Genomic DNA, 22,842 nt, shown 5'->3' on the forward strand with positions numbered 1-22,842 from the left:
TATGTGGACTAGGAGACACTACAACACGGATCTATTGGGGCTGACCACGAGCCGATCGTGGTGTTTGTGATTAGATTTGAATAGATTTGAACCCTTAGCCTGATGATGACGTCATAACTTGAACGGAGGGAGTATATGAGGATTCGTGCGGGCGTGTGTTTAGCCCCACATCGGTTATTCGTTTGGTAGATCCTGCATGCTTATACAGGATCAAGAAACCGAAAAAAATACCTTCCAGCTAGCCATTTTGGGTGAGATCCTGAATTATTACATTTGCTATATTTGAATCTGTTAGATATTGTGCGCTACCCATGGTTTCATTTAGGAAGCATTCAAACCTAATTTCCAGACACGGCGTCGTTCATGCCACAACACTACATCTCTGATCACGCTCAAAAGAGAGAAAGTCCTAGCAACACCTGTCACACGTACACCCCCGGCCCACCCACGTGTAAGCAAACCAACCAGAAACAGCCGAGAGCTTGGATCTTCGGTGCTGCAACGACAACTCTCCTCTCTCAGCTAATCCAACCTCTCCTCACCTTTCTCTCGCACCTCCGCGCCAAACCGACAAAACTGTCTTTCCTCAGCTAAATCCTGTCGCTCTTTTTCGTTGCATCATCGCTCGCACCCTTCCTTACAAGTGTCAACATCTCCTATCTCCGAGGAAAATACTTACCATTTTTTGTTTTCATTTTTTTTTTTTTCAATATCACATGCATCGGAGATGGTAGATCTACTATATATGCTCACACCAAGATGGCCATGGTGAGCCACCAAACCGAGCAGCCTCCCTTGCAAAAGTGTGAGGAGGCTGGACGCGGAGGCCCAAAGGGTTCGGTTCCAAGAATTCATCATTTTTTTCTTTTTGATTCTTCTTTTTTGGGGGGGTTAGAATAATATACGTAGGAGGAGGAGGAGGGGGAGAGATGATGAAGCAGGAGCGGCAAGCGTACGCGGTGTTGGGAGCTCTGCTGCTGATCGCGGTGGGATACATGAACTGGAACTCGTGGGGGAGCAGCGGGGGTGGCGGGTTCCGGGTCCCGATCCCGTGGCTGCAGCCGCGGATGGGGTTCATCGGGCGGAACGGGACGCAGTTCATAGACCTGGAAAGCGGCACGCCGGTGTACGTCAACGGCTGGAACTCCTACTGGTTCATGTCGTCGGGGAACCGGAAGTGGGTGTCGGAGATGCTCCGGCGCGGGCGGGAGATGGGGCTCACCGTCTGCCGCACCTGGGCCTTCAGCGACGGCGGCCCCAAGGCCCTCCAGCTCTTCCCGGGACACTACGATGAGCAGATGTTTCAGGTCGCTCTATTTCTTCCCCACTTAATTAATCTGGATTTGTTTCTTTTATTTCAAATTTTTAGAGTCTTTCGCTTTATTCTTTCTTTTTAATTATACTTTTTTTTGTTAAATGCTTGGTCATTGGATTGGCGAACCGCAAAATCTCTTTGCAGCTTGATGAGGGATTTCCACTTCTGCTTATTGCTAAAGTAGGGCAGGTGGAATTTTGATGACTATTGTTTTCTCAAGAAACTGAATTGTGTAGTATCATGTTATCTGATTATTTTATATTCCGTTTCATGGTTTTTTGAGCCGAATTTGTAATTTTGAGGGTAGTGAGTTCAAAGAGGAGGAGGAATAGGGTTTTGGAATATTAAATTTCATTTATCGAAGTATTTCTCTTCAGGAGGATGAAATATTAAGTCTCTGCAGGTTAGTTCCTTTCTTAGAACTTTTTGGCAGTTTAGCTGCTGGGTTGCTTGTTTTGCCTTGATGAAGCAGATTAGGCTTGAAGTGAGAAACACTTAAGAGGAGTGTGTGTGGTTTTCTGAAAGCATGCTTTCATTGGAATTGCCTTATTGGTGGAGTGGAAAGAAAACAGGGTGTGGCCCGCCTTAATGATTCTATTTGCTTAGTAGGTGTTCCAAACAACATGTTGCTTTAGGCTACTTGGACCAAGGGATTGGTGGAGTCAAGATATGCCAATCCTATCCTATCAGTGGGTTTGCCTTGCTCTTTTAATATGTTTTGTTGTGCTTAATCTAGTGATACTTATTTTTTGTCAGTTCTGCAGACACCTATATTTAATTTATTAGATTGGATTTCTACTATGCTTGTCTTTTTCAGTGATCAGCTGTTTTTATGATTGGGTCCATTTGGTTTCAGGCTTTGGATTATGCGATATATGAAGCAAGGAGGAATGGTGTAAGATTAATTCTTTGTCTTCTAAATAATCTCAACGCATTTGGTGGTAAAGATCAATATGTTAGATGGGCGCAAGAAGCTGGATTTAATGTGAATACCTCATCGGATGCATTTTTCTCTTTCGATGTCATCAGGGGCTACTTCAAGACTTTCATAGACGTAACTTCTAAGCCTATCTCATTTAATTATTAGCTGGTAACAGTTGTTTTTCTACAAGTTTGTGTTGTTTTTAACTTTAGACTGTGATCGAACCTGTCAAGCTGTCATGTTATGCTTGACAAGTGTACCTCTTAGTGAAAAATCTTTGAGTGAGACTCTTATCAACAGAGACTAACATAAACACGCGCCTAATACTTCCTTTATTTTTCCATTACTCAATGGATCCTCCTATTTAAGTGAGTTAAATTATTTTATGCAATCTAAAGTTCCAAGTAATTTAAATTTTTAGTCCATAAACTGCATGAGCGTCCGGTAGAATTTTGATTTTTTGATACAAGATGGGTTTGAGTTGGCAAGAGAAAAAGATAATTAGAAGCACTTTATGTTTTATTAATATAATAATATTTTTATTTATTATGAGAAGATATTTACTTTTTCTTTGGATTGTTTTTTTCACTATTTCTGTCAGACTGATATATTTAGCAATTAGCATATTTCTGACCTCACCATCTTCATTCTTCACATTTTCATTTAATTTATTAATTACATTTATTTTGTGAATTTTCAAGAATTTGATATGCTGCCATGTGGAATTTAGGGACATATTTTGATTTTTTCCTTTTTATTTATCTTTTTGGAGAGTTGTGCGAATTCCAAGAAACACTGGTCATAGTATGATTTTTAATTAAAAAAAACGATTTCTTCTAGGAAACAGGGGAATATATTTTAGTACCTACTTGTGGTGTCTGTGTGCATGAGCATGTATGTAGTCTGGGCATGACTTAACTTCTGTCATAACATGAAAAGAGTAGTTATTGATGTTGTTATATGGTGGCCCATCATAATGAAAATTTACCCCACGCAGCACAAGCAACATCATAATTGTAAAAAGTAAAAAAATCAGTGTTCTAGAATTTTTGGTATATTTAGCAATTAGCATATTTCTGACCTCACCATCTTCATTCTTCACATTTTCATTAATTTTATTAATTACATTTATTTTGTGAATTTTCAAGAATTTGATATGCTGCCATGTGGAATTTAGGGACATATTTTGATTTTTTTTCCTTCTTATTTATCTTTTTGGAGAGTTGTGCGAATTCCAAGAAACACTGGTCATAGTATGATTTTTTATAAGAAAAAAACAATTTCTTCTAGGAAACAGAGGAATATATTTTAGTACCTACTTGTGGTGTCTGTGTGCATGAGCATGTATGTAGTGTGGGCATGACTTAACTTCTGTCATAACATGAAAAGAGTAGTTATTGATGTTGTTATATGGTGGCCCATCATAATGAAAATTTACCCCACGCAGCACAAGCAACATCATATTTGTAAAAAGTAAAAAAAAATCAGAGTTCTAGAATTTTTGGTAAGTTATTATTTGTCATCTAGTGGTCTCAAGCTGAAATCCCTGGACATTGGAGAGCTTAGTTATTTAATAAATGGTTGGAAAAAATTGAAACAACCATGTCTTTTAGGTATGTGGAACGTAATGAAACTCGTAATTAATGCTCCATAATCTGCATGGGACATAAACTGGGTGTTCTCTTCCACAGCTCTCTGTTTGTTTTCAATCACTTGAGAGGACCTTAAAGATTTAATCTTCACTTTGTAGCCTTTAGCATAATCTGCTGATTTTGTTTGCTGAATAGACATTTCATATCTTATTATTATGGTGTAGAACCTTCTTACATCTATTCTTTAATGGATAATGCCGACTCTTTTCCACAAAGAAAAGTTTAACTACTAAGCATCATTTATCTTAGCATGTTCTCGCAATGCAGACGCTTGGATTTTATGCTTTTGTGTCCATTGAAAGTTGTGACGCAATTAATGCTTGTTCCATCCACATTCTGAAAATAAACATTACAGGTAATGCTGACAAGAAGGAACACATATAGTGGAGTTAGATATTGTGATGAACCTGCTATATTTGCTTGGGAGCTCATGAATGAGCCTCGATGTGTATTTAAATCATCTGCTCCTATTCTTCAGGTAACAAAACTGGTCTGCAACTTGGTTAGCTTACGTTACTTTTGCCTTGATTTCTCTAATTTATTGGATAGCACAATCAATTTGCTAGAAAAGAAGGAAGCTCGAAAAGATTAACAAAGTGCTTACCTCAGATGCCAAGAAGCCTAACCCTCAATTGTGCATTTTTTCCAGGATTGGATTGTCGACATGTCTTCTCATATTAAGAGTATAGACAAGAAACACCTTGTCACAATTGGACTTGAAGGATTTTACGAGTCTGGAAGAACTGAAAGATTGGGGGTGAATCCAGGGGAATGGGCGGCTACATTTGGCTCTGATTTTGTAAAGAATTCAGCAGATGAGCATATTGATTTTTCTTCAGTACATGCATATCCTGATAGCTGGTAGGCGGCCATACCTAACTTATTTGTTTCATGTAGTGCTTGTTAGTTTCTCCTTCAAATGGAAAACATTTTTGTTTTCAATATTTTCACAACAAAAAGGAAATGATACTCTGTTTTATGTCTAGGATGCCAATGGCAAGCCTGGAAGAGAAAATCAAATATCTTTCCAGCTGGGTGGATTCTCACGTGAATGACAGTCAGAATATATTGAAAAAACCAGTACTGTTTTTAGAGTTTGGATCCAATTTGCATGTCAAGAGAAATGGAACATACGAAAGAGATGTTCAACTGAAGGTGATTTATGATAAAGTATATGAGTCGGCGAAGAAGGGTGAAGCTGGTGCTGGAGTTCTACTTTGGCAGTTGATGGCTGGAGGAATGGGAGAATATCTTGATGATTTCTCACTGGTAGCATGGGACCACCCATCGACATATAAGTTGATAGTACAACAATCTTGTCGATTACTGAGGTTGTCCCAAAGAAAGAAAAATATTGGCAAACCCTGTTCGAAATTACAGGCATAAGGATCCATCATCTGTAAGGCGTATGGAATACTTTTCATTAGATATGGAGTGAATTTAAGAAATTCATGAGAATTATGTGCAACTTCGTTGGAGTTAAATGTGTTATAAGTAATGGAGATCATTTTTCCTATTGAAGATGAAGGTTGTTATGTTAGAATTCAGAGCAGCAGCTTTTGATTGTCATCTAAGCTTTTGTCAATGAATATTGACAAAAAGTTTTCTGCAATGGAGATCATAAATTACTGTTTCTTATGACATTGTATGAACAGCAGCACGGTAGTAATTTCCGAAAAAATGTAGTTCTTTGGTAATTGGCTGGAATTGGCTGGTGATGTTCAACTACTTGCTATTCCATTTTTGATATTGGATTGGCTATACTTTGAGTTCTCAACTACTAGTCGTCGTCTTCTTCTTCTTCTTGCCTTTTTCTTTTTTTAAAGAAAATGCTTCGTTGTTTTGTAATGTAACCAAGGTTCAGGTTAGAAGCCGGTATCGCATTATGCAAATTGCCTTTGTTTTCATCTATGGTGGCATCGCATGACATGCATTACATTGAAGGACAAATTTGCACGAAGAGGAAGAGGATGACAGCACAGTCAACATAGAGCGCCGTGTGCCCTCTCTTTTTTCCTTCTTCTTCTCTCTTTCTCTCTCTCTCTCTCTCTTCCTGACTTTTATTTAGGTTGGACTCCTGGAGATTGGCTTTTTTTTTTTTTTTTGTCTCAATGCATCAATCTGTTGAATTAAATTAAATATTTTAAATTTTTTCACGCCGCATTTAATCTTCGCTTTTTTTTTTTCAATTTCTTTCCTTCCCGAGCGATTCCTTCAGCGTTTGGTCCGCATCCGCACGCGATCTCGTGCGGTTCGTGCGATTGGGCCGCATCAACGGGCTATTTTCTTCTTTTAGCCAAATTCTGCTTCTTTTGGTCCGCGTCTGCTTCTTTGACGCGCATGTTACTTTTTTTTGGATGGCCCATGCGCCTATACAAAGGGCTCTAGGGATCATTTTAAAGGGACGAAAAAATTACTTTTCTCCCTTTTGTTCTTATTCACTTCTTCTCATAATTTCAATTATTTTTTTGAATTTTTTTTGAGCTATCTGCGAGCGTGAACGTGCTCTTCTTTCTTCCCTGAAGGCGTACTGACGGAGAAGATGTATGTGGCTCTGTACTGAGACGTCGTATCTCTAGAAGATCTGTGCAAGCGGACTCGTGCATGGGGGCATAAACTTTTCTAGGACAGCACGTCAGCGTGTTTCGATCCATAGGCCATCTTCTTTCTTTTCTTTATTTAGTTTATTCTTCTTATTTACTATTTATAAATATTAAAAACATTGAATTATTGATTTACTGATTATATTTGTGCATCTAGGCTAACACAATCATCTATTCAGCTAATTTGTGTAAGAAAACATAAAATGTATAAATAAATCTATTTCATCCTATTAGCTTAAGCTTTTAGGACAAGTGTGATTTCAACATGGCGTCAAAGCAGAGGTCCTGAGTTCAAATCCTGTGTCCGCATTCTTTAGCCCCATTATTAAAAAAATTTCACATGTTCGGCTCGTCCATTAAAAAAAAAAAGTCCGGCCCACATATGAGGAAGAGTATAAGAAAATATAAAATATATAAATAAATCTACCTCATCCTAGTAGCTTAAGCTTTGAGGACAAGCGTGATTTCAACAATTTGATGAGGTAACTACAGAATGCTGGAGAAGCTTGCGCTCAGTATCAGATTGACTTCATGGGAGAGTTTGCGTTCTCTCTTTCTTCTAGAGTTTCTCATTCTAATTCTCTGAAAGCTGCTTATAAATGGCTCAGTCTACATAAAGTTTGGTTGCCACATGTGTTTAGATTGAGTTTCAGAAGTGCTGCTGTGGCATTCTAAATTGGTCTCCTTTGTGATTTGCATGCAACCAGTGGATCACTGACATGGAGCCCCATGAATGCTCCAATCCTACCGCATCTACTTGTTACATGGGTCTGACAATCATGCCCTCTGCCCTGGTAGCATGAGCGAGTATGTTGTTGCATATCTTATGAGTTAAATTTTACAGAACGTGAGTCTGTCTGTCATCGTTTTTAGATCACCTCTTGCTTCGAAACATTTAGGTGATGGTGAGAGATGGAGGGGACCTTCCAAGCCAAGTATGTATTTAGAAAAGCCAATGAGGCTGCAGATTGGGAGGCTGCCTATGTGGCCATCCATGTTGGAAGCACCATGTAGGCCGGAGAGGAGGAGTTACCTTGGGCACTCCATGATCTTTTGTTTTCTGACTTTATTGGATGTATTTGTACACGTAATATATGAAATACCTATTTTAGTAAAAAAAAAATCCATAGTTTTAAAAAATTCTAAATATTTTAGTTTATCAAGACTGATACCATCGGTAACTTTTCTTAGATCTTGTATGTCCTACAGATCAAAATATGCGGCCGTCTGTCATATGCTTGCTTGTACTAATGGAATGGAGTGTGACAGTGGCCTCCCATTATTGACATCAATCTTCCCCTTGGACCGATGATCGAGCGTTTTCATTAAAGAATATTGATACAGGGTGAGCATTTTAATTTTCCCTAGACGTATCTTGCCTCTCTCTGTTCATTTGATTAAAATCATTTGTTTCCTATCCTTTTTGTATGCTTTGCAAACTCAAATTTATTTTGGCCAGGGAATCTTTGTTTTCTTTCTTAGATAGGCAATAATTGAAAGAGAATATATTTGTTATCAATGTCATATATGGAGATGGTTGATTGTTTTATGGATTTGGACACAATTGATAAAGGAGATTGCATTATACAACTAATTTGCGAGACACAATACATGTAAGCAAACGACTTTATTTGAAGAGGATCGATTTTGGACTTTGGAGGCAGCAGTATCCTTTATGGGCAACTTGGCCTGGGTGGATGGCATACAAACTTGGGCTATTTTTGAGTTGTATTATTATATTAGCGTGGGTATATGGAGATTCTTGCTGGTTTGTAAACTCTATTCCACCCTCTTAGTCTCTCTCTCTTCTCTACTTTAAAGAATATGATGGTTGTATTGTGTGTCGCAAATTACTTGTAGTTAACCCAATTTTAACCAACCCAATTTTCCAATGGCCAGATCCAGAGAGCTAATCATGAAGTGTAAAGTTCTGCTAATTACATTACTTTGTAGTTAATCCTCACTGTTTAGTTCCAAACTTTTGAGCCAATTATAGTTCATTTCTCATGTAATACAAACAACAAATAGTGATGATCAACCATACGACCGTTTTTATTATGTGAAATCAACTTGAGCTTCACTTTTGCACTCCATACTGAAAGTCTTAGCAACAATCTCACAAGGAAAAGCTTCTCTTCATTATACCTCAAAGAACCAATTGAAAACTCTTCATATTTAGCTAAGCGGCAAATTACATCATTTTCCATCCTTAACATAGCCATTGTTGTTCAAGGATTACATATTAGGTTGGGATGACAAGTATGTTAGAAACTATCACAACCAAAATAATATTATGCAGCGATAGTATCGGCGATACGTGCCTCTGGCTATAATTGTTTAGTTATTTGACTAGACTTTATCTACAAAAAAGACTCGAAGAACAAGGAGTCCTCCAATCTATGTCTTTGTAAAAGCCATAAAATCAATAGATATCACAAGCTTAAAAATAGGCTAGGTTAGAGAGCCTTATTAGATAACCAAAATTTTATTTGGTTCCTCCTATCAAGAAAACTACCTTAGGCTGGTTACCTACTATCCAAAGTCATCCAACAACTAAACCAGCGTGCCTAACAAAGTAGTGATATGAAATTTAATGTGGCAACTCGTTGATACTGATGCTAAAGATTCATAATATATCGTATATCCTATTATATTGTCAAAAGCCTATGCAATGATATAGAGAGCCTAATTCAAACCCAACAACTAAGGCTATATTCAGCACATAACACTTCTCCTGTATAGCAATTCCCATTGGCCCCTCTCTATGCAGGCAGAACATTTTTTTTCCTCACCTATGGCAGAGCCCCAGCTCTATCCTTGTGTGAGTACGTCATACCAGCACCACCTAAGTAATGGCAGACCAGACGGAGGGCATCCGGTCCCTGTATTTAATCAACGCCCGTGTGTTTCGAATCTGCGCTACCACTAGTAATTAACACCAAGATGAAAACACTGAATTTTTCCAAGAAAATTACGCAGGCTTTTCTTTTCTCCTTCCAATTTCGCCATGTTTTCTCATTTCCTCCTCCTCTTTTTTTTTTTTTTTTTAAGGATTACAGGATGAGCCCGTGGGAAACGGCGCGATTGGTCCCAAAGTGAGTGGTCTCGTACACGCCAGAAGCTCATCCCCGTATCCTCGCCCACCGATCGCCGTCAGATTCTCCAATTCAAACAGATCCGAGCTCGAATCGCTCCACTCGTCGTCGTTCCCCTTGTTCTCAAATCCTCGGAGAAGCTCCTCCACCCTCTTCTTCGCCATCGCCGCCGGCAGCGGCGGCCGCCGGGTCGCCCCCGCCGCCGGATCCCCGTCGTAGAGGCACTTCTGGCCGCACGGTTGGCAGTCCTCGTCCACGATCGCGCTCACCGGGCAGAACCTCGCCGACGTTTTCACCCCCTCCACGGCAACCGCCGCCGGGCGCCCCTTCGACGATGGCGTCTTGCTCAGGGACGACCGTGAGTACGAGGACTCCGGATCCTAGAACTTTTTGAGTTTCCCCGTGTCACGAGCCCTTTTCAACCCATGTTCCTTCCATCACAAAACTGCCTTCTACGATTCAGCCTTAAGCGTGCGAGCAAAATAGGAGGCGCGACGCCCCTCGACCTCACCACTCCTATCGCCATCCCAAGACCACTCTCTATCTCCTTCCATTCCTTCACTTCTTCCCTCCTGACAAAAAAAAATAAATTTCTCTAATTTTCATAGAGGTGACAAAGAAATAAACGGTAGAGAAAAAAATGGTGAAAATAGTAAAAAAAAAAACTATTTTCTCTCTTTTTTTTTTCTAATTGTCTTTGTCTTTGTTTATTGTTTATTGTTTAGTTGTTGGAATGGAGAGGTGGCCGAAGCTGCTAGTGCGGTGCCGTAACATTAACCCGTCGTTCTCCTCGACCCTTCTCCTCGACCGCCTCTACGACCATGGCCCGACCGTCTCTACGACCATGGCCCGACCGTCGCTAAGAAGTAGCAGAGCTCCGTAGCCGACCGGTGGCCAGCGGGGAGGAGAAGCACCTTCTTGCGAAGTCGGGTCACTGGTACGGTGCTTCTCCTCTCCGCTGGCCGCCGGTCAGCTACGAAGCTCTGCTGTTTCTGCTCCGCCGTCGGTCTCGTCGATCGACCGGTTGATGAAGTCCAGGAGGGTCGAGGAGAACGACGGGTAAACGTTACCCTCCACATTGGCGGCTTCGGCCACCTTTCCATTCCAACAACTAAACGGTAAACAAATGCAAAGGAAATTAGAAAAAAAAAAGAAAATAGTTTTTTTTACTATTTTTATTTTTTTCTCTATTATTTACATTTCTGTCATCTTCATAAAAATTAGAGAAATTAATTTTTTTCTTTTTGCTGAGGAGAAGAGGAGAAGGAATAGAATAAGACGCAGAGTGGTCTTGGGATGGTGATGGGAGTGGTGAGGTCGAGGGGCGTCGCGCCCCCCTATTTAGCTCTCACGCGCAAGGCTGAAGCGTAGAAGACAGTTTGGTGATGGAAGGAACATGGGTTGGCAAGGGCTCGTGACCCGGGGAAACTCAAAAAGTTCTTTCCTATGATGGCTCTGCTTGCTATTTTTCTACGTATCCGAATAAAATAATGGGAGCTATAGGAAGAAAGAAACGTACCCAAATGGAAAGGAGAGGGGAGGATTAGATTCTTTGCTATTTCGGTGAATATTTTGCAAGGCGATTCAGCGTACCGAAGGAATGAGGCAAGGAGGGGGAGTAATTTAAGTAATTTAACGTATTTTAAAGATTTCAATTAACATATTTGAATTCCTCACAAGCAAAAATTAACATATTTTAAAGATTTTCGCGTCTGCACTGAATTGTCCAAAAAAGATTTTAATGTAGAGAAGACTTGAAACCATAATAGAAATCGTTAAAATTGCATTATTATCATCCTTCAAGATGAGATGTATTTATTTTCTAAATTGGGGGTTATGTGATAATGTATATGTCTTCAACAAGTTTAATAACATTGGCAAGAAAAAAGAGTCGTAATTACATAATCCCACAGCAGTCCCTTATGTTCTTTTATTTCCATTTTGCTGTGCTTCATCAGATCTAGAAAAATGAAAGGTTTTGTAATTATGTTATAGGCAATCACAAAAGAAACAACAATAACCACTAAGGATCATGTTCGATTGGGCTAAAGAGTAAAGAAATTCAAGATAAGAGTTGAAGAAAAGAATTTTCGTTTTCTCTTAATTTTACATTCATCATATTTATATATTTATACAAGTATAGCGTATTCAAAATTTAAATTTGAATGAATTTGAAATTCAAATTTTCAGTTGTTGTGACAACTAAGAATTTCTCTTCTGGTGAGTCTAAATTTGGCAGCTGTTATAACAACTAAGAACTTCTTTTCTGGTGACTCCAAATTTGAATGAATTTGAAATTTCAATTTACAGCTGTTATGGCAGCTACGAATTTCTGGGATTGGGCTTCTCCTTCACTTGCGCAGAAGACTCGGACTCTTATGGTGAGTCCGTTCCAACATGCCCCTGCAATCGAATGGGCAGTTCTTGCACATGAAGATTGTCTCGAAGATGCGTGAACCTCACTACTGATAGAGGTTTTGTGAGTAGATCGACTATTTAATCTTTTGATAATAAAAATGACACTCTCAGTTGTTTCTTCATCACCTGTTCTCGTACGGTATGGAAACTGATTTAAATATGCTTCGTTCTGGCATGGAAGATTGGATTGGAGGAGAGGTAGGTAGCACCAATGTTGTTATACCACAATGTAGGAGTTTCCTGTAAGGGCAAATGAAGATCGTTAAGTATGGACTGCAACCATGGAAGTTCCGCAGTGGTGTTGGACAGAAATTTGTATTCGGATTCAGTGCTACTTCTCGCAACTGTTTGCTGTTGTTTGTAGCTCCAACTAACTAGGTTTGCACTATGAAAAACATAATGAGCACCAACACTTCTTCTGTCATCACAGTCTCCGGCCAATCAACCATGCAGAGTGTGACACGAATGAGAGGATAAGTGGAGACCATAGAAAATTGTGTTTTTGAGACACCTTAGTATTCTTTTAACAACTTTCCACTGAGGTACCTGAGGTTGATGCATATATTTGCTGACTCTGGGGACTGCGAATACGATGTCTAGTCTGGTAAAAGCCCAAATAGTGTAAGACGCCAACAGTACTTCGATAGAGATGGGGATCATCAAATTCTTGACCTTCAAATTTTGATAACTGGTAGGAAGTAGATATTGGGGTGCTGCAAAGTTTAACTTTGTCCAGAGAGACCTTTTGTAAAAGATCAACGATATACTTTTGTTGAGTAGAAAGAGACCAGAAGGTGTACGTAAGGCTTCCACTCCAAGAAAAAAACTTAAAAGTTGCCGAGGTCTTTGACACGAAAATCTTGGCCGAGCAAGTTGATGATTTTGGTGACTTCATGAGCATTGGACCCGGTGATAATTATGTCATCAACATAAATGAGGAAGTAGATATGAAGTTGATCTCGATGCAATGTGTACAAAGAACTGTCCGCTTTGGAGCCAATGAAGCCATAACTCTGTAGCTTTTCTGTCAAGCGTGAGAACCAAGCCCGGGGAGCTTGACGTAGTCCATACAAGCTTTTATGAAGCTTACAAACATGATGAGTAAAGTCTGGATGTGTGAAGCCAGGTAGTTGGTTCATATACACGTCTTCTTGCAACAGACCATGTAGAAAAGCATTTTGGATATCAATTTGATGAAGGTTTCTGAACACTACAATGGACAAAACAAGCCCGATAGTTGCCGTTTGACAATCGAGCTGAAGGTGTCGGTGAAATCGACTTCTTGTTGCTGGTGGTAAACTTTTGCTACCAGGCGGACTTTGAATCTCTCTATTATACCATCGGCTTTCTTCTTAATTGGGTATACCCACTTGCTACCAACCAAGTTGGCCTCTGCTGGAGGTGGTAGCAAGGTCCAAGTACCGTTGTGCCTTAAGGCGTCAAATTCTTGATTCATAGCCTCCCTCCAATGTGCATGTTTGGAAGCTTCTGTATATGATGTGGGTTCTATAAGTTTAGGCAATAATTCTGTAAGAAGAGTTTTTGACTATGGATATTTTATCATACCAACAAATGGTTGCTTCGGTTTAAGAGAGTTTGTCTGATATCATGTGGTCATGCGATGAGTTGGTTGTTGTGGCAGAGGAATAGTGTGTTGGTCGGTCTGTGCAACAGCAACATCTGAGCTGGGGTCGATATCCTTTGCTGGAGTTCCATCAACTTCTGTTTCTATATTCCCACATCGAGTGCCAGATATTTGATTAGATTCAAGTGGCATGGTCACAGGAGAACACTAAATAGTACCTGCATAGCTAGTTAATAAACTCGGAAAAACTAGGAGATATATTTATCATGGAGGGCAAAGGTATGACATTAGGATTTGCTAGACTTTTATCTAGAGTGTAGGAGGCAGAAGGAAATACATTTTTATTGAAGACTACGTGTCTGAATACAAAGATTTTCTTAGTGGACAGATCGAGGCATTTGTAGCCTTGGTGGCAGAGATTGTAGCCAATAAAGACACATGTTTTTGAGCGAAAATTAATTTTATGTTTGTTGTTGTATGCTCTCAAATTTGGCCAACGAGCACATCCAAAGACACGCATGAATTGATAGTCAGGTTTCTTGTTATAGGCCATTTCGAAAGGCAATTTTTGTTGGAGAATTTTTATGGGCAATCAATTGATAATATAGGTAGCTGTTAGAAACGCATCTTCCTAGTATGATTATGGGAGATTGGAGTGAGCTACCAAAGCTAAACCCATTTCAATGATTTGCCTATGACGCCTTTCAATAGAGCCCATTTGTTCATGTGCGTAAGGACATGCTAATCGATGATGAATCCTACATGTTTTAAAAAATTGCTTAAGGCGACGATATTCGACTCCCTAATCAGTTTGTATAGCCTTTATCTTAGTGTCAAAGTGGAGTTCTACATGTTTTTTGAACTGAAGAAAAATTGATTCAACATCTGATTTTTGTTTAATTTTAAAGAGCCAAATAAATTTGGTGAAAGCATCAAGGAAACAAACATAATAACGTGATCTATAACTTGAAATGACCGAACTTGGTCCCCAGACATCAGAATATAGTAATTCTAAATGTTTTGAAGCTTGGAAAGTAGAAGCATTAAAAGGTAAATTATGGCTTTTAGCCATTTGACACTCAGGACAAACATGTTGCCTCTTATTCGTACCAACTGGGAGTTTATTTGCTGAGATAACATGATTAATAGTGAAAAAGGATGCATGTCCTAACCTACGATGCCAATCGGTTATGAGACTCGAACACCAACAAAGGCTGAAGGAGATTGCTGTTGAAAGGGCTTTGAAAAATAATATAAACCATCTTGTAAATGGCCTTTATGATGGATTCTTCCCGAGTAATTTTTTATCTGAAAAAAGTTGTCATGAAATTCAAAGTAAACGTGATTGTCATGAGCAAACTTGTGAACAGAAAGAAGGTTTTTTTTAATTTGAGGGACACAAAAACTTGATCTAATATAAAAGAACGAGAGGGAGTAGATAGTTCAGCGGTACCGAAGTGAGAAATGTTTAAACCTATGCCATCGCCAACTTGAATTTGATCAGATCCATTGTACTCATTGCTGCAAATATTGAGGTTATTAAGATTGGAAGTCAGATGATGAGTAGCTCCAGTGTCGGGATGCCAATCATTCTCAAAGTTTTGCTGATCGTGGCTTGTGAATTCTTTCATTGAGGTGGGTGGAGATAGGTGATATCAAAACGATGGAAGCACTTGTGGATCGTGCGTCCGGACTTTTTACATAATTGGCACCATAGTGAGGAGTTATTGTTACCATAAGAATTGCGATTTGAGATGGGTTTGTTTCTTCGACCATTACTGAAAGATCCCATATCGGTTAGACTCGTTTCAGAGCCTGAACATATGAGGCGGGTGTCTCTAACTCCTGTAGACGAATTTTGGATGGAAAACAAAATCGGAAAGAGGTTTGAGCGGCGCGTGTGCGGGCTTTGAAATTAGACAATATCTGGCAGGAGAGCCCCGTGTTCTCCCTTTTGTGGCCCCCACATGGGCACTGAGTGTCTCATGTGCCTCGTGCCGGCAGGGGCGTGACATTTGGTATCAGAGCCGAAGACGGCTCTAGTTTGAGGGTGGGTGAATAAAAGATCATACATCGGCTAGACTCGTTTCAGAGCCTGGGTATATGAGACGGATGTCTCCAAATCTTGTAGACGTATTTTGGATGGAAAATAAAATTGGGGAGGGGTCTGAGCGGCGCGCGCGCATGCGAGCCCCGAAACCAGACAATATGTGGTAGGGGAGCCCCGTGTTCCCCCCTCATATGACCTCCACGTGGGCACTGGATGCCTCATGTGCTCCGCGCAGGTAGGGGCATGACAATTACCCCTACCAGCATTATATTGCTCATGCCGCCGTCCTCGATAATTATTGGAATTGCCGCGGCCTCAGCTCGATGTGTTGTTTTGTTGCCTTGTTGCAATTATTGCCCAGTAGATACAACCCAAGAGGGGGGGGGGGGGTGAATTGGGTCTTTTAAAACTTTTAAGCTACTTCTAACACTTTTCAATTAATTATGCTAAGTTGTATAGTTGCACAGTGGAATTTAAACTTAGCAATACGTTGATTTATCGAATGAGACTTGATTAAGTAAATTGAATATGCTTGCAACTAAAGGATGCACGGATAAGAGTTAAGCAGGCAATTTATCTAGGTAAGTAAGTGAGCAAGATAGACAATGACAAAAAGCATCACAAACACAACAAACATATAGTGGTTCGGTGCACCCCAGCACCTACATCCACTCCCCAAGACCTCTTGGGAATTTCACTATAATCCTACAGATTACAGCCGGTTGTTTTACAAGCTCACAACCCAACTTGTTGTTTTGCGAGATCACAACGAACTCGGTCGGTTTTCACAGGCTCACCGACTAGAACCAACCGATTGTTTTCATGGGCTCACAATTCAACCCAGTTGGTTTTCCAAAAGGCTCACCAACCACAACCTTACACCGTTGGTTTTCCCCTTTGGCTCACCAACAAACCTTAACCCCTTGATTCAATCCCTTGATTGAATCAAGTTACAAGATATTAAAACAAAGGTTTAAAACAAATCAAAGCTTCTTAAACAAGCAAATATAACAATATAAACAAATAGGTAAAGAGAAGCCCTCAAACAAGTTGTGTAGATGAGAAAACTCGGCTTCTTCTTTACTTGACCCTCTTCTGATTTCGCACGAGGTAGAGGATCACTGAGGCAGCACACAGTTGGAGAGGAAGCTTTGGGATTCACTCGGATGCTCTTCTTCTCTCTATTTTTCTTTGAATGGCCCTTTTGTGCTTTTGGGAGATTTTTCTTTGAGATCTCTTTTCTAAATGTTTTCTCCCACTTCCATACTGTCTCCCCTAGCTCTCCTCTTGATTTTATAGCTTTACATGCCGTGGAACCAGAAATCTAGCCGTTAGAGACAAAAATAGAGCCGTTGTCCACAGTCTGCAACTCCTGACAAAGTTCCCGTTGGGATCGGAGTCGACTCGCGCGATCTGGAGTCGACTCGACTGTAGCAGGAGTCGACTCATGCTTTTCTGAAGTCGGCTCGGCAACTGTTCCAGATTTGAATTAAAGTGGTCTTCTCGACTGGGAGTCGACTCGACTTAACCCGGAGTCGACTCGCCAAAATCTGGAGCTGACCTTGCACTTTTAGAGTCGGCTCATCCCAAGGAATCCATGGATGTATTTTTCAACTTTGCTTACTCGAGTCGACTCGGAAATTCTGAGAGTCGACTCGGTGCTCAGAGTCCGAACTCCCGAGCTTCTGTCTTTTGGCTCGTGCTGTCTCGGAGTCAACTCGAACTGTCTCGGAGTCGACTCGGCTCTCAGTGTCTGAAATTGGCTCTCTGACTTTTTGCTTGTTTTCCTCTGGGAGTCGACTCTAGCTTCCTTTGGAGTCGACCTGCCAACCATCGGAGTCGACTCGAGTTCCTCAGGAGTCGACTCGGCTCTCAGGGTCCAAAATAATTTCTCTGTGTTTCTGCCTTGTTACTCCCTGGAGTCGAATCGTACTATCCAGGAGTCGACTCGAGGACTATTCTTTTGGATTTTCCTTTGAATTTGCTCTTCCAACTTGAGTCCTTTGAACTTGAAACTTGGGTCAATAAATTGTAGCTTTCTTCCAACTTTTCTTGAGAGCTTTGGAGGCCTTCTTGTGTTCTTCCAACTTGCTATATTCCTTGCAAAATAACTATCTTTCTCCTTGCAACACAAACGTTAGTATTTATACTTCAAGGTTTTGTGATCATCAAAATCAATCTTTAAATCAATCTTTGGGTCATCAGTCTCCCCCTTTTTGATGATGACAAAACTTGGAGTATATGCAATATAAAATATATTGTGTTCTAGAAGTAGTGCATAGCTAAGTTGCATGAAGTAGAAAACATATATATTTAAAACATACTTCATGATAATGCTTTAGATTTAATCAGCTTAACATAATCAACATATCTAAATTTAAGCTGGTTTGTATTCAATTCAGAACATACAGAATATAAAGCATTATGAGCATATAGTTAGGTATTTCTCCCCCTTTTTGACAACATCAAAAGGATAGTGAAACATTAAGCACAAAGATAAGACTACTCAAATATTTTTTTTTCTTATTGTACTCTGATTTGCATGTCAAATTATTGCAAGGATATGAATCATATAACTCAAGGCAATAATATTAGAATAAGATTAATGAGCATAGATCAGAGCCAATTAAGATAATTTCAGAGCAGAACACATCGAATGTGATTCCAAGGATAGTTTTCAACTCAAGTGTAGATGGAATCTTTCTTAAGTTAATTCAAGAAGTACCACGAATGATATTCAAAGAAAGCACGAATGGAAATCTAACCTCTCTTCAATAATAAGTATGAAAGCTCGTTCATTTAAGATCTTTTGCCCAATATATTAAGTATTTTATCAACATGAGAGCAATTTAATTAATTTTCAGAGTATAAGTGCAAAACTCATATACTTGAAAAACATATCATCATGTTGGATCATTAATTCTTAATGACTTCAAAGTTCTTTTATGATAATAAGAACATTGGGGCACAAATACCAAAATATGCAATTTTTGATACATCTTAGAGCTCATTTAAAGACTTTCTTTTATTTCTTTAGAAAATAAGCACAATTTGATACCTAAAAATATGAATTGGCATAAAATTTGAAGTTCTAAAGAGCAAGCCAATTAGGACTCATTAGTGAATTTCAAAATAGATTTTCTAAAAAATACTCAAGCAAATTCAACATATCATACTCCCTCTTTTTTATTAAATTAGAGGCTCTTAAGATCAACTGTTTGAATTGCAATTTGGTTCATGATTTATGCATAAGATATATTAACCAAATAACAAGCCTCAAGGTGTATCATAAAGATTTGTATATCTAAATTTCAGATGATACATTTTGGAGAGCATTAGGATCACTTTTCATTTAGTATGCTTTCTCTCTCTTTTAGTTATAGATTTTATGCGATTAAGTTCCATAAGATCTCTCCTTCTGAGATTTTCTTTCTCCCCCTCAATTGATCATTCCATTTAAGAGTTTAGAATTTGAAGATAATGTTCAGTAAAATTGTCAATCTCAAAAAAAATATATTTTCTATAAGTTTCAGCTTATTTTCATAAGACTCAATGTTTGAGATAAGACAACCTTTATAGAACTCATCTCAAGGTATAAACTCATTATATAATTAAAGCAAGTCTTGCAATATAAGGAGGTTCATTAAAATCAATCCATAAAAAGATACTGAATATCTAAAGCTCCCCCTCAAAAGATGCATTCTTCTTTAATCATTCTTTTCTATTGTTGAATTTCAGATTTTAATGATAAACATGAATAAGACTGAAATTCTATGATATCGAGAATGTAGAGTAATCTAGTATTATTCAAAATTTGTGGCAATTACTCTTTCTAATCCTTCAAGAACAAGTTATGCTTTCTCTTAATCTTAGAGAAAATATATAGAAATATTAAACAGAAAATGATTCATTTTAAGCTCAGTTTCTTTCAAAAGCATTTACATTTTCTTTCTTTTAGAATCATTTGAGTGAGCTGAAATATTTCTAGCTTTAAGATCGTTCACTCTATATATATTTTGATGGAAGTCTTGAAGAATGTAGGAGAGAAAAACATATAGATGATCATTGAGGTATATAGATTTATAGAACTCAATTACTTAATCACAGTTTTTCAGCAATGTATACACGAAACACAATAAATCTTTTTAATATCAAAATAAAATCATATATTTAGAAATTTTTGTTTGCAATCAAGATCATCGAAAGACACATCATTTGGACCAATATTGGTACACTCTAAAGATAAGTAATGATATGTTTCGGATGCGTATCGGAGCAATCAACTAAGGCATCAAGATGTTAAGTAAATTAATTCTGTTTTTCTTACATTAAGATTTTATTTAGAAATCATATTGAGTTTAAGCTTTTATATAAAATCAGATTCTGAATTTCATAAAGATTTTCAATAGAGGCTTTCAAAGTCATAATTTGAGATATGTATCTTCCACACTGTAGCTCATCTTAAATCATTATGATTGAAAACACATATTTCAATAACATTAGAGCACTTTCAGAATCTTTATATTTAATATTGAGTTTCGATACACGATGGAGGATATTTTAACAAGTATTAGGACATTATGTATCAAAGTTAGGCAAGTAGAAAGATAGATCAAGATCAATTCATTTTGCCTAAATAGAAATATCCTTCTCTTCTTCTTTTTGCACATCTATTTAACTTTCAAAGATAAACGTGAATGACAAAACTGAAATTTCTTTTTTTAATATTACTTAAAAAAAAATAGTACTTCAAATATTCAATCAAATTATCCAAGCATGGAGCATTACACAATATTGAGAGTCCGTAATTTAAAGCATCATGCCACATGCAAAACATATTACGTGTTAAGTCATGCATTAAAATATTAAGAATAAGCATGTCAAGGATCAAAATCAATTCTTTTTCAAATAAACTCCCCCTATTTAAATATAATCTTGCATTGATTTCATCCTTAAGGTGTGTTTCCAAGTGATTAAAGCTTGACTTGATGCTTCTTATATACTTTCATTTACTTTGTCATTCATTTTTACTTTCTTATGCTCTATTCTCTATTTGCTCCCTATCCGGTGGAGTTGGAAGGGGCACGAGGTACTACCACTAGCCTCCCTCTTGTGCCGTCCCTAATATGCCCTACACCGAATAGTTGGATCAAATAGTGCCGGGTACTACCACTAGCCTCCCCATTGGCACCATCCCTATGATGAGCAGTATAGAAAGGTTCAAATGTTCACTTCAAACTTTTTCTGTTTAAGTGTAATTAATTACAGATTTTTATCCCTTCCAAAAGTGCTGAATATATTATGCTTGTTTTTCTTTTCCTTAAGATTGGAGTATTTGCCTTTGCTTAGATTTTACATCTCTTGAATAATATCCATTTTCTTTTCTTTATCTCTCTCTCTTTTTGTTATTCTCAAGTAATTTACATGAAAGAGCAGAATAAAGAAATAATCTTATGTATCATATAGATGTATATCATGCAAACAATATTTTCATTGTGCTCAAGGATTCATAACTTTTCACAAGTTATTTTACATCAAAATTTTAAGCATATACTTGTGTATTTCATGGTTATGATATAGGCATAGGTGCATTTTAATTTGAGCAAACCATGAATCAATTTCTGAAAGCATAAGTCAATGAATACATATATATAGACATGATATCAAGGAATTAATAATTAAAAATTTTAACCATGTCATACTAAGATTTAAGTTATTGACTTTGCTCAATTAATTTATGAGAGAGGTATCTAGAATTACCAATCCATTCTGCATTCTTCAGTCAAATACCTACTAGATTTCTTATGTATGAACTTTTGGCTGAAGAAGGTCCTCTCTCTTGTTTGCATGAGAATGTTTATTGTATCTTACATGGAGATATCCTTCAAGTTGAAATCTCTCATTTTCTTGCTCAAGGATCCTGCATTATTAACAAAATTCTTTTCTTTCTTGAAAGAAAGTCATTAGTTTCTTCAAGATACAAAACATTCATATAACATATTTTTAACTAGATGACTCAATATAAGATATGATACTAGTTGAATGTTGAGTCACTTTACTCAAGAGATTCCCTAAGTATAAGCAAGCACATATCACTTGAACTAAAGAGATGGTTTCATTAACCAAGATGGTTCAAGGACAAGCATGTGAGGCAATAGAAAGATTTATCAAGGTCAAATCAAATTTTTTTTTTATTTTCAGAATCAATTTAGCTTAGATTCTATTTGCTTAAGATAATTATCAATAAGACATGTTAGCTAAGTTTTAATCAACTTATCTTAAACGGTTGTTTCTATCAAAATTCAGATTATGATTTATTTGTTATCAATAAAATATGATTCATTAAAGTTAGATTGAAGTCTTGCTCAAGGGCACATAATGAGCATACAATCTGGTCTACTAGCTGTATGATAAAATAGTTATTCTATCATGCTTCAATACAGCTTTAAAACAATAGATCTACTTTGCTCATCCTTTTCAAATTCTACAAGATGGGGTCACAGACATACCTTCTTCATGCCAATCTTCTATTAAGAGTTTTCTTGTGGACTAACTTTGGTCAATGAAGATCTCCTTTCTTGTTTGGCTTAATTTGGAGTTCGAGAGAAAATGTTAATTCATTCATCATACATATTTCAAACTCACCTTGCATGAGCTTAGTAAAATCTTCATATAAATCTCCATTAGTAGAACCAAGAATGATGTCATCAATGTATACTTTGAGCAAGTAAGATATCACAAATTCTTCTTTTTGATGCAAAGATTTATCACTATTACTTTCTATCAAAAAAGTTGCTTAAGCTTTTATATCATGCTTTTGATGCTTGTTTCAAATCATATCTGCTTTATCATATTTGTAATGAGTGTTTTCAAATATGGTGGTTATTTAACATATATCTTCTTTAATAAAGTAAGCACATAGGAGTCCATTCTACACACTCATTTGATAGAATATAAAGCTCATAAAGCAAGCAAATGATAATGGTGATCTTTACTTCTAATCATACAAGAATCTCATCAAGATCTATTTCATCTTTTCTTGATTTAGTCTTTTAGTAGTCATCAATTTTTCTTCATTAAGTGCATTTCTGAAAAACTCAATTTGGTTCTCATTATTAACATGTTTTCAGATTGTTATATGTAAAAGATTAACCATATACATATATAATTTGATTTTAGTATCTTGATAATAAATTATTAGT

At 37.7% G+C, this 22,842-nt stretch overlaps 1 protein-coding gene and 1 pseudogene across 2 annotated transcripts; one reads left to right on the forward strand and one right to left on the reverse strand.

The window, feature by feature from the left end:
* Positions 1–496: 496 nt before the first annotated feature.
* LOC103713622 (mannan endo-1,4-beta-mannosidase 6-like) lies at positions 497–5,996 on the forward strand. Of its 2 annotated transcripts, XM_088715717.1 has the most exons (6): positions 497–1,307; positions 1,460–1,504; positions 2,172–2,369; positions 4,245–4,367; positions 4,539–4,750; positions 4,876–5,996. In XM_088715717.1, the coding sequence occupies exons 1-6, from the start codon at positions 930–932 to the stop codon at positions 5,273–5,275; spliced, it is 1,356 nt and encodes a 451-aa protein (XP_088571843.1). In that variant the 5' UTR covers positions 497–929; the 3' UTR covers positions 5,276–5,996. The 2 variants fall into 2 exon arrangements, with proteins under 2 accessions (XP_088571843.1, XP_008798844.1); XM_008800622.5 differs by lacking the exon at positions 1,460–1,504 and having other exon boundaries at positions 500–1,307; positions 4,876–5,992.
* A 3,226-nt stretch (positions 5,997–9,222) lies between these two features.
* Positions 9,223–15,382, reverse strand: LOC148714634 (protein BIG GRAIN 1-like A; annotated as a pseudogene).
* Between the last annotated feature and the right edge of the window lie 7,460 nt (positions 15,383–22,842).

The sequence above is a fragment of the Phoenix dactylifera genome, chromosome 2, assembly GCF_051530095.1.
Source record: "Phoenix dactylifera cultivar Ajwa chromosome 2, Ajwa_hap1_PhDact_Kaust_v1.1, whole genome shotgun sequence".
NCBI classification, from domain to species: Eukaryota; Viridiplantae; Streptophyta; class Magnoliopsida; order Arecales; family Arecaceae; genus Phoenix; species Phoenix dactylifera.

What these genes read in the sequence shown, in the direction of transcription:
- LOC103713622 (XM_088715717.1), top strand. Translation starts at nt 930, where the DNA reads ATGATGAAGCAGGAGCGGCAAGCGTACGCGGTGTTGGGAGCTCTGCTG. An exon ending in TTATTGCTAAAGTAGGGCAG is followed by an intron (nt 1,505 to 2,171) that starts GTGGAATTTTGA and finishes ATTTGGTTTCAG; the next exon opens with GCTTTGGATTATGCGATATA. An exon ending in CATGCATATCCTGATAGCTG is followed by an intron (nt 4,751 to 4,875) that starts GTAGGCGGCCAT and finishes TTTTATGTCTAG; the next exon opens with GATGCCAATGGCAAGCCTGG.